Source organism: Hemicordylus capensis, chromosome 3, assembly GCF_027244095.1.
Source record: "Hemicordylus capensis ecotype Gifberg chromosome 3, rHemCap1.1.pri, whole genome shotgun sequence".
Taxonomy (NCBI): domain Eukaryota; kingdom Metazoa; phylum Chordata; class Lepidosauria; order Squamata; family Cordylidae; genus Hemicordylus; species Hemicordylus capensis.
In genome coordinates, this window is record NC_069659.1 from 140,104,600 (window position 1) to 140,117,150 (window position 12,551).

At 43.3% G+C, this 12,551-nt stretch overlaps 1 protein-coding gene across 3 annotated transcripts in view; it reads left to right on the forward strand.

Annotated features, from left to right (window-relative positions):
* Nucleotides 1–11,116, forward strand: part of GAS6 (growth arrest specific 6) — a 70,728-nt gene extending 59,612 nt beyond the window's left edge. The window contains exons 13-16 of one of the 3 annotated variants that reach the window (XM_053309652.1): nucleotides 2,810–2,985; nucleotides 5,386–5,614; nucleotides 9,047–9,063; nucleotides 10,518–11,116. In XM_053309652.1, the coding sequence (XP_053165627.1) occupies nucleotides 2,810–2,985; nucleotides 5,386–5,614; nucleotides 9,047–9,063; nucleotides 10,518–10,568 (473 nt within the window). In that variant the 3' untranslated portion in view covers nucleotides 10,569–11,116. The remainder of the gene's footprint in view (nucleotides 1–2,809; nucleotides 2,986–5,385; nucleotides 5,615–9,046; nucleotides 9,064–10,517) is intronic. The other 2 variants (XM_053309651.1, XM_053309653.1) reach the window with 2 other exon arrangements.
* The last annotated feature ends 1,435 nt before the right edge of the window (nucleotides 11,117–12,551 follow it).

Here is a 12,551-nt window from a genome sequence, read left to right on the forward strand (position 1 = left end):
TACGCGGACCATTTTCCGCAGTTCAGTCCAACTGCGGGTTCACAAACCGACTGTGGTTCGAACCAGACTGTGGGTTCACAAACCGATTCGGCTTAACCAACTGGCCCAGCTGGTCGGTTCATCGAACTGGTTTGAAGTGGTTCACCCTTAGAGAATAATGGGAAACTCATTATTCACAGCGTGTTTCAAACACAGTCCAAAAAAGAATCACTGACCCAAAGAATCTACTGCCAGCCACAGCGCCTTCCTGCGCTGCAGTCATCATCATTGACAACATCATTGGCCCAAGTTTTGCTCTCTCTCTCACACAAAATTATGACCCCTTACTGCCTGCCACAGTATATAGCCGCCCACCAGCTCAACTAGAGCAACTTTAGCCACATTTTGAAAGAGTGCACCTTGCAAATGCAGAATCAGATTGCAGTGCAGACCAGTCACCAGAGGAATGGGTGAAGCAGAAGGCCCGACATGGAATACAATGATAACAAGCCAACCAAGAAGAAAGGAGATTGCAAGCCAATGGAAGGTAGCAGTGGCAGAAAACCAACCAGCAAGGAGAAAACAGCAAGACAGCAGCTCTCCAAAATGGTGCCTGGAGCCACCTGCCAAACCGGTTGCTCGAACCGGTTCACTTTGGGTTGATCTCGGACCAGCCCCGTTTCCTGAAGCTCAGTCTGGTTCACAATCGAGCTGGTTTCTGGTGGACTGGTTTGCAATTGAGCTGTTCTGCACATCCCTAATACATTGAGTTGCCATGTCCCCAAGAATTCTGGGTTTCACCTGGATTTTAAGCATTTCACCAAGCTTGCTTAGCTCACCCAGATTATCCCAGATTTCAGCTTTAATTTTTTTTTAAAAAAGAAAAGAAAAGCTAAGCTGAGCGCTAGCCCTTGTAGAAGTGGAGTTATGGAGCAAAACGTGCAGTCACTATTCTGCTCAGAAATTATTTTTCAGCCAATTTACATACTATGCAAATTAGGCATCCGTATTTGGAGAGCCAGAATATGTCAACCCTACTAATACTTAGAACATAAGTATATTTGTTTTATTTTGAATAATCGCACCTCCCATCTCAGCAACATTGACAGCAATGTCTAGAAAAAATGGCTTGCATACTGTGTAGTATCCCACGGGCATTGCGGGCACTGCAGAAACTGCTGCATGCTGTTAGGAGCACACAGTTGCACAATAGTGGTCTTGCACAATTACAGGAAATCACACAAACACAGTTGTAACGATGGTATGGCCATTCAAAATAATACAAATATGAATATAAGCAAGAGTCCTCTTATGCAGTAGTGTGCACACAGTGTTAGGAGCACACAGCACTTCCCATGGTGCCCACAATGTCTATGGGACTCTGCACAATATGTATTGTAAACCAATAGCTCTAGCCAGTCTGAATTGTTGTTATTATTTATTGATTTGATTTCTATGCAGCCCTTCCAAAAATGGCTCAGGGCAGTTTACACAGAGAAATAACAAACAAATAAGATGGATCCCTGTGCCCAAAAGGCTCACAATCTAAAAAGAAACACAAGACAGAAACCAGCAACAGTCACTGGAGGTACTGTGCTGGGGGTGGATAGGGCCAGTTACTCTCCCCCTGCTAAATAAAGAGAATCACCACGTTAAAAGGTGCCTCTTTGCCAAGTTAGCAGGGGTTATTGGCTTACATACCATGCAGTCTACTGTCTGTCTAAGCAAGGTGCCCCCATGCTGCATTGTAGGGATGTGCACGAACCTGTTCGTTGAACAGGTATGGAACCCCACGTTCAAACCAGTTTGAATATGGGGGTGGAGACACCTTTAAGGATGGGAGAGGGTGCACTCCCCCACATGTTTCCCCCATTGGTGCTCCCTTGAAACCGGACCGGCGGGGTGGCAGCGTACCTCCCTGCTGCCCCATCCCCTCTTTTGTCCAGGAGTGACCAGAAGTAGGGTGAGCGCATGTGCACGTCGGTGCATACATCATGCATGCGCGCACACATTACTTCCAGACCAAAGAGGGGATGGGGCAGCAGGGAGGTACTCTGCCACCCCGCCGGTCCAGTTTTCAAGGGAGTGCCAGTGGGAGAAACGTGACGGTGGGGGGAGGTAAGTGCACCCTCCCTTGTCCTTAAAGGTGTCCCCCCCGCCGCCTTCGAACTGGCCGCCGCTGGTTCCATGCACATCTCTACTTCTATTCCAAAGCAATATGCTGCTGCTTGCAAAAACACAGAGCCTCCATGGTGCTTAAGGATAGTGTTTGCGCCCGACAAAGCTCCCACGATTCCCAATGGGATCTGTGTTGCTACAGCGATGGCACTGTGCACTAGGTAGGCTCTGCGTGTTTGCAAGCAAGGGTGGCGTGCTTTTGAGAGGACTGCTGTAGCATGGGGGCATCTAGCTTAGACGGATGGTGGACTCCATGGTAAGTAACCACATGTGGCTAAGGTTTCATGCTCTCACTTTTTGTACATTTGGATTTGTTTTTAATGTTTAGTATCTATTCATGAAGCAGAACACTAAAGTAAGTGAAAACAGAACTGAGAGCTACAGTTCAATATTGCGGATTGGGTTCTATTTATATCTGCTTTGTTTCCTTTTGCCGTGGCTCTTGTGAAATTTAACCGTGGCTTCAGACAACCTAAAATGCTGGTAGCACTTTCTGTGAAATGAAATAAGTGGAGCTGTGGAAGTAGTTTCATATAGCTATATGCAGCCATCTGTTCTTGTGTTAAATGAGGACATCCTATCTACTGTGTGATTATTTGAATCTCTTTTCAAGATATGATATACTCGCTTCCCTCTCCCACTCTCTCTGTAGCACAACCTCTTGACAGCAATGAAACCAGAAAGCAGCAGTGGGAAGTGAAAGTGAACATTCTGATCCGGCCAGCCACAGATACTGGAGTGCTTTTTGCCCTCATCAGCAGTAAAGCAACTGTCCCTTTGTCTGTGGCTCTGATTGATTATCATTCCACAAAGAAACTAAAGCAACAGGTATGCACATAGATAGATAGATATTAAAGTACTTTTTAGTGTGCATTTCATATATTGTGGCCAAGTCAATGCAAATACGATGGATATTTATACACTGCTTTTCAACAAAAGTTCCCAAAGTGGTTTACATACATATACTTAAAATGGTTCCTATCCCCAAAGGGCTTACAGTCTAATACTTCACAAACAAGCTGAAGTATGCAAAACAAGGCACAACTGCAGCATCGTTAAAAGTACATCTGTAGCAGTGCAGAGATAAAGCACAAATATGGTACAGGGCACAGAATTCAGCTACCTGAGAATCTCAACTTTCATTTTAAAAATCGAATGTCTAGTCCTTATGGCTGTGAAGATATACTTAGGAGTGAGTGGTCAATGCTTGCTAAAGTCTCAAATGCTGAAGAATTCCTTAATAAGATTTCTGAGGGGTGAGGAACGGGCTTCTGTATTGGTTTGCCACTTTCTCTAACTATAAACCCACATAAACTATGTAAAATAGTAGAGAATCAGTTGTGTAGGAAACCTACACAGTTGTTCAAGGCCCATCAATTATAGTTTCTTGATGAAGAATGTGGATTGCATGTGCACATAACTTTAGTAATAATAATAATATTAATATTAATATTAAAATTATTATTATTAATTGCCTGACTTGCTGTACAACAGTACATCACCCTAGTTAAAACTGCATATACAGAAACTGCACGAATGCAACATTGGCACAAATATTACACATTACATGACAGTCCTTGAAATGTCATTTGCACAAATTTTGCATTTGCATGACTTGTGTGTATGCAGCGTTACTAGCCTGATGTACCATTGCACAGTATGTCAGCCATCATGAGTGAGGACTACTCATAGCCTTGCCTTTTGGTATAATGACTGGATATGGGGTGGGGGACGGGCAGGGAGGGCCTATAGTTCTTGGCTTGGGAGAATGGGAGGGGCAGGGATGGGATAAGCTCTTGAGGTGCAAGAACTATTCCTTGCTTCCTCAGAGGCAACATAAGACCCCATAGTGAGTGTCTGCCCTGCACACAGAGCCACATGACTCCACCCTGCAGGAGTCCTTGTTGGCAGCAGGTGGGCTCTGCTGGGAAGGAGAAGGCATCCGCCGCCCTCTGAACTGCAGGGCCTTTTCCTTCAAGGATGGCCTGCCTCTGGTGAGTCTCAGGAAGGGTGACGGAGGCCTCCTGTGAGCTGCAGTGTATCAGCCCCTTTGCTTTTCATGCTGGGTTTCTATGGTGAGTGCACCTCCAAGAAGGCAACAGAGTGGACTGCACTGGAAGCCCAGCCTGCATTAACAGAGTGAGAGATGTGCAGAATCTGTCCTTTCCAAGGGGCTCACTTCGTTTTGTTGCTGTGAAAACAATGAAGAGTCCTGTGGTTCCTTAAAAATGAATACATTTCTGGTGGCACAAGCTTTCATGTGCCAGAGCGCACTTTATCAGATGCATCATAATAAATGTGTTAATCAGAGGAACTTTGAACATGAAGTGTTCAAAGTTCATGAAGTGAAGTGCTGCAACTTGCACTCTCTTGATCCCTTTATACAGTGCGAATTGGGAATGTGTTTACTGAATTCAAGGTAGCTCTAGCAGCAGCTATGCCAGCTGCATAATATAAAAATAGGTTTATTTCTCTATTTCTGTAGCTAAGTTTAGTTATATTGCTTTTAAGAGGTATAATTGGACATCATCCTAATTCTAAACTCTGTGTGTGTGTGTGTGTGTGTGTGTGCGCGCGCACACACACACACACATTTTAATGTTTATTAGTTTTTATTCTGTTTGGTCAATGACTGTAAATAAAATTACAATTACAATAGGTTTATTAAGAGGTCAGAAGTGTCTATTGGTTATTAGTGAAGTTGCACAAAGCATCATTCTGAAATAAGGAAGAGAGCTGGTCTTGTGGTAGTAAGCATGACTTGTCCCCTTAGCTAAGCAGGGTCTGCCCTGGTTGTGTATGAAAGGGAGACTAGAAGTGTGAGCACTGTAAGATATTCCCCTCAGGGGATGGAGCTGCTCTGGGAAGAGCATCTCCCTGGCATCTCCAAGATAGGGCTGAGAGAGATTCCTTGGAGAAGCCGCTGCCAGTCTGTGTAGATAATGCTGAGCTAGATGGACCTATGGTCTGACTCAGTATATGGCAGCTTCCTATGTTTCTTAGGCTGCTTTCACACTCAAGACTTTTCAGCCCTGCTGAGGCATCGTTCTTCCATTCTCAGCTGTAAAGGGGATTAAAGCAACGGCTCTGCTCAGTCCTGGATAGTGACCATCTTGCCCTACAGGCAAGAGCCTGGGGGGAGGGGCGGGAGAGAGAGACGGCTTTTTGTATGAATGTGTACACATTTGCCATGCTCCATTTTGTTCCTTATTCTGCTTTGCTGTCCAGTTTGTCGTCTTGGCAGTGAAGAACACAGTGGTGTGCAGAGTTGCAGTAAGTGTTTGCGATGAACAGGAACATTTGGTCGACATCTCCATCAGCCAGGGTCAGATATTGCTGACAGTGGATGGGACTGCAGGGCAGAGTGAACTAAACAATTCGCAGCTAGAAGACAAGTTGTCTGTTTTGGATGATTACCTGCAGTCATCGGTGAAGACTTACGTGGGAGGATTGCCAGGTGATTATTAAATTTTGCAACCCAGAATGCAGATTATGTCACAGGAGTTGCTGAACTTGCAGACAGGAAAGCAGTTGATGAAACATGGTGCTCTGCTTCTACATGGTATGATGGACTGGCTCAGGCAAGACATCGTTGCATTGTTGTTTTTAAAATTACGTTACAATGTGAAGGCTACACTCATTTGATGAGAGAGTGAAGTAGGAGTGAGTTGGGGTGGGTGACAGGGTGGAGAATAATCTGTTCCTAATAGACAAATCAGTTGTGTACACGTGCTAAATAGCATCCCATGCTTTGTTTCCGACTCACATTTTAATAAGTGGGTATTGTGCAGGTACTAATAAACTGCACAGAAGTCTTCAAGGGGGATATGCAATAATTTGCCAATTGGTTGATTATAGAAGGGCAAAGTGATGTCCCTGAAAAGATTGTTCCATGCAGTGTTTATGTTTTATAGAAATGTTCACGCAAAGGCTGGCAGCTTCCTCCTAAGACTTTACTATGATGTGGAGTGAAAGTCTTCAGCTGCTGCCAGTCATTTGGGATGCAAGAGTACATCCCTCCTCTGCTGTTCATGCCATTAAGGTCCTTTTCTTTCACCACAAAGACAGAGGTATTTCTGTGATGCTTTCGCAGTCCTGTCAGCCAAAGTGGTGCAAGTTCATTTCATCTTCCACTGAAAGTTGCCAAAAGCCTGCACTTTCCAATGCATGATAAAGGCTGACTTGTGTGTGTAGCTAAGCTTAGTCACAGTAAGCTTGTGATGGGCTGGGGACACCACACACAGCCTCTTCCTATGGCTACCATCTTCTCATAGGGCCAGGTGACTAATAATTGTCTCCAGTGGCAAAGGGCTACCAGTAGGGCTGAAGATACTGGCTTGGCCTGGGCTGAGTCAGATACTGGAACTAAACCCCTGAAATCGATCACAAAATATGTTCAAAGATCTGCCCACTGTCTGTTTCCTTGGCTGTTGCGGTTTTGCTAAAATCAAAGTGTACTATGTAGCAATAGTGGCCGTGGACAATGAGCTTTCTGTGGCAAACCTTAACCTGCATGCCCAGCCCTGGTGACTATGGCCATGATCCAAAGAACACAGAGCCCAGGATGTTGGCATCACAGCTCTTTCTGCTGCCCAGGAAATGAGCGGCTGGCCTTCTTAGAAATGGGACCTGCTGCCGTGCAAATGGGTCAGAGAAATAGAAATAACATGCTTCTTATTAATGCTGTAATTGATAATTAAGGATTAGTTCAAACATACGCTGGGAGGGCTGTAGGTTATATATTCAGCAGAGCATGGGCAGAAGCCATGAGCTCACATCGCCCTCTCCACCATGGATATCGTAGTTAATGTGAACCAAAGCCTCTGCACATAAATGCTTCCATGAATAGGCAGCACTCTTAGGACCGACTCACCCCTTTTTTCATGGTGGACAGACCACACAAGTGGGGCTGTCCCACATAGGCATTTACATGCTTAGACTCTGGACATTATAGGTTGCACATGTGGTGGATTCCTCACACACCCACATCACATATGTACTCTCTATGCCTAGGCCACGTCCCTGGCTCTTAGAAAACAGTTGCATAAACCGCTGGACAAGTTGCAAAACTGCCTCAAACATCCAGAATTTAAGGAGAAAGGGGAAGGGTGGTATTAAAATCAGTATGCAGAACTTCTACCCTGAGCCTGAAATATTTACTTGTATGCATCTTTGATAAATCTAAGAAGCTGGATTGTTCACCCACAAGTTTTTTGTTTGTTTTGTTAGGACAAGAAACCTCTTTTAAAATGACGTCTTTATCTGGTCTCACTTTAGGTTTTTATTTTCTGAGCAATCAAATCTCTAGAGACCCAAGAATTAAAATGCCTCTGTCTGCAGAGCAGTTCTAGTGCACTGGATAAGCAGAATGGAAATATCAGCAGCTGTCTGCCTCTGTAGGAATGTTTCCTGCCCCACCCCACCCCAAATATTATACAGTACAGATATTTTTCTGCAAATAGCTAAAGTGTTTCTGATAAGTATTCCCGCCCCCCGGCCATCACTATGTGCCCAAAAGCCTAAAGGTTAACTTTAATCCTTATGCTTCAGAGAGGGCTGGCATGGATTGTGGGTTTTGTTTTTGTTTGTTTTTAAATCTTTTAAACATACTTCAGGAGAAATTGGGAGAACTCTGTAGAATGCCTGTGGGAATGCATGCAGAGCTGTCCAGGTTCTATCCAGGTAGAGGGGTAATACCATCCTGTCACTTTTTTGTTTGTTTTTAAACATTGTCCACTGAAAACTCATTAGGGTAGACTTTAGCAAAGAATGTGAGCAACAGAAAGGTTTGGGCGGGGGGCATTGCACACTGTTTTGCATCAAGGTCAGTTCTACAAGTTGGCTCAGCTTATTGGCAACAATCTCTGTTCTTTGGTGGTGGCGGTCATTGTGTGGATGGATGATTTTATTCATCTGTCACTAGGACCTTAGGTTTTCCTAAAAGGGTTTGACAAAGTGAGAGTTAAGGGGTGAGAACATAATCACACTGGCTGGCGCACACATGTCTCGCAGTTGAATGCAGTGGGTGACAATCCCCCCCACCCCCACGCCTCAGTGGGTTTAGGGTGAGGCAGTGACAAGGTTGGGCATTTGCTTAAGAGGGAAGATTCTTCACTAGCTCACCTCAGCTCTGGAAGTGCTGGTTAGATCAGAAACATGATCTAAGGAGCACCCCTGGAGTGCAGCTCGATTACTTGAAGTATTTGCTCTCTTGCACAAATGCCCAACACAGCTGGTGCCTCACCACCAGCCCATCGTAGCATGGCTGGATTGCCACCGCCCACGTTAGACTGCAGAATATGTGGGCCAGTGAATCCAAGTTATCATGCTTAAATGTTGTTTTTAAAACTTTGATTTTAATGGGAAATGTCTCTAAGTTTTGCTGCTAAGGGTATTGTTTCAAACAATGCCATATGGTTTCCTGAAGTTAAAGCATTTTATGGTTGTTACAAAACAGTAACATTTTGCTTATGCCAGTTTTTGTTGTTGTAATGCAGGATTGTGTGACCTTCAGAGAACAGTTAACAAAATGCTTATTCTATTCCACTTTCTGTTCAACCATCTATGGTTGACAACATTTGATCCAGCCCTGGTAGCTGTGCCTTAAACATCAGTTTAGTCTTCAGGAATGGGCTCATAATGTTTATTTCCAGGCCACAAAAAGCTTCATCTAATTTGTGGAGATTGAGCTGTTGTTAAAGGCACAGCTATGGGGCTGCTTCGAAAACTGGCATCATGGTGTGTGCATGTGTATGTGAGTGAGAGCATGATTCTCTGTAGTTTACATTACAGGTAGATTATAAATTATTCATAGCAATACTGTCGATATAAGCTGATTTCTTCATCTATTGGCTTATACTAAAATTCTGTCTCTCTCTTCCTGCTTCAGTGTTTACATGGATACTGGTAGGCATCTAATAAAAGATTTTTACCACTTCCAACAAAGTTTTGATCAAAGGTGTATGACCTGCATATTACCTTAAGTCTCTTAAGTGCAGATTGCCTTCAGCACCTTTTACCAGAAAAGACATTTATTTGGTTGATTCCTAATGACAGACATATTTTCCTGTGCATGTTCCATGTCTGAGAGCCTATCCTTGCATCTCTCAGGCAGCACCAGACACAGCATTCATTTCTTAATCATAGTTACGGGGGGGTCCAGAATGCTGCCTCATGCATTCTCACCAGCACAGGGAAAACACCTTTTGCCTGATTTCCCTGTGCTTCTTTTGACATCCCTCTGTGTATTACAGAAGACATTCACTTTCCTCCATAGGCTGGCCTAGCTTGCAAATATTTTCAGACCCGCCCCCCACCCCCACCCCACAAGCCTGGCAACATATCTATATCTCCCCCAGGTAACAGAATGGACAACTTGTTCTGAGCTGTCGATAAGTCTAAATGAATCTAGCATTGTAAGCATTATCAATACAGTGGCTGACATCTAGGCTAATGAAACACTGGTGCTACTGGAGAAGCATGAATGTAGCACCAGTGCTTTTGAAGAGTTACAGGCTAACACTGCACTGGTAGTTGCATGGCGGGGGGGGGCACAGAATTTCAGTGCCCTCCCCTTCTCCTGGAAGCAATCTCTGCCACCGAAAAATATGCCCCTGAAGGCTGCACAACCCTTAGGGACATATTTTTGGGTGGTACAGAGTGCTTCCCAGAGGATGGGAAGTAATTAAAATTTCCATCCCATTGCCCCACTGCATAGTAGTATGCATTCTACTGGTGTCCCCATTCCCCTGCTGCATTCAACTCTGCAGTAGAGCTGAGTTAGTTGAATTCTTCAGAAGTACTGGTGCTTTTATTAGTCTGGATGCTAGCCACACTCTACAGTGAGACTATCAGATAATTACACTACAGCAGAGGAAGGCCCAGTCATACAATATATGTAACATGATCTGCCTAGAAGATGTCTGGGATCATCTTTCCCAAATGTAATCCTAACCTGTATCGGTGCAGACCCACTTGAAGGTTGTGAGACCTTTTGAGTCTTGACATATCGTGCCAGGTAAATTTGTCTTGGTGTAAACATTGGTCTGAAGGTTAAAGAGAAGACCTTGTAAAGGACAGGACGAAAATCTGAAAAGAGTCTGAATCTCAATTTTGGTTTCTAATGCTTTGTATGCAGAAATGGAAATTGGTTGATGTTCCTTCTGTGAATGTTGCCATGAATTATGCAGCTCAACTATTCTGGTAGTCAAAATTAATCACAGACTCATGAATAGCTGTAGAGTGCCACAAGGAAGAATGTCGACTTGTTTGATTTGAAATTAACAAGAATGAGGAACTTGGCAGTGTTGTTCTATTGAAAGATGTTTTCCTCCCCCACCCCTTTCTTCTTTTAAACCCAGATGTTCCTGTCACTTCAACTCCAGTCACCGCTTTCTACCATGGCTGCATGACAGTGAAAGTTAACAAGGAAGCTCTGGACCTTGACGAGGCTCTCTACAAATCCAATGACATCACATCTCATTCTTGTCCTACAACAGAGACTGGTCAATAGATGCCACTGCAAGACACACACACACACACGTTTTATATTAAAAAAACACACACAACCATTTCAATGCTTTCCTTTTGATATATATATAAAGATATAAATTATTCAGACTTCCAGCACTGCGTGTATAGTTCTCTTGAACACTGAAGTTATGTAGAAGCTACTGAAACTCAAATGTCAGATTAATTATTGAAAATTTTCTTTGCCTGGGAGGGTTTAAAATGTGTAATATATTTGTAAATAGTTAAGAAGACTAATATTAATAACCCAAAGCTGCAAATGATTGCCTGAGGTGAGTGCTAAAGAGACAGATTGTATTTGTCATGTGGCAACCAGTAATATATTCTGAATGAACTGGAAGGTTAAAAATAATTCTGTATTTTTTTATTACCAAATGCTGCTCCCTGACTTACAAAATAAGAAAGAATAAAGGATAAAAGCTTTTTTGGACTTAGCTGAAGCAAGGACAGCCTTTGTTCTGGATGTACTTTTATGTATATATTTTGTCTCATGCAGTTAATGTTTTTTAAACATTAGTTCAGTTTTATATCAAAGATTAGTTACTTGCTGCCCAGTGAGATTCTGCAATTGGCTTCCTGCCTAGGGAACAAACTTAGCATGTTCATAGACTTGTTTGTGATTTTGCAAAAGGCATTGCTTAATAGGCAGTGGATATAGGGAGGGAAGATGGGTATATATGCAGTGGAGCTCTCTGTTTTCCTAATGGGTGCTTTTAGCACTAAACCAGAAGCAAGTACAATTTGGTATGGGAGATTAGGGCTTGCAACGTATACCTCTTATGCCACCCCCACAATTGCCCTTGCAATGCATGGGAGACTTCTGTGGCATGATGCCTTGTAGCACAGCCCTGCCCACTTTCCCTCAGGTTCTCTCACCTGCACTTAATGGGGCTGAAGCCAAGGGAAACTGTCCCTCAGTATTTTCTGTCCCCCCCCTTTTTAGTAGCAAACCTCTAGATCTTTCAATCAAGCTCTGCCTTTACCCACATGCAAACACATGCCAGTTCTACCACTTTTTCATCATATCATTGTGTTGGCCTACAGCAAACAGATCAGCTCAGAAATCTAAATCCACTTCACTGTACCCAGAATGGACCAGTTGGGCCAAATACAGATAGCAGATCAGTGTAATTTACCAGTGGCTGCATTCACTTCCACAGGCCAGCATCATGGTGTACTGGAGCAGCTGACATATGGCAAAACATTTTGTTCAGATCGTTGTTCATGAGTAACTATTATCTGTTGCTAATGACTGAAACAGGAAATCATCCTTACCTATAGTTTTAATCAGTCTTTTCTATAGCTTAATCAGTCTTTTCCTCCAGTACAGCCATATGTACAACACCCAGTTACTCAGAACATTCTAGTAAAAGATGGTCCCCTATATTCCTTTTTTCTAAGAAATATCTTCTTGCCCTTTACTGCAGATGCATCAAAATAATAAATTGTGTTTTCGTGTCAACGTAATGTTAAGAGCTATGTGAGATTCTCCCTTAATTGTGCTTCGTTTTTGGGATTCAGAGTTGTCAGCACATAGTAGATACTGAAGGGCTTTTGGAGTTATGATTACAAACTGACAACCAGACTATTATACATGAGTAGTCTCATTTAAATTAAGGGGACAGGTTAGTCAATATTAACTTGTCCCATTGATAATACTACTTATGACAGACTTAGTCTATATGTCGGCCACGTTTTTATTTAACATTTTATTAGGTGAGTTGCTAGAAGACAATAGAATATTCCAATATACAATGTCATATAAATTGCTCTGGGTCATCAAGTGCAGGCTTCCTCAACTTGCGGCCCTCCAGATGTTGCTGAACTACAACTCCCAGCATACCCAGCCACAATAAATTGTGGCT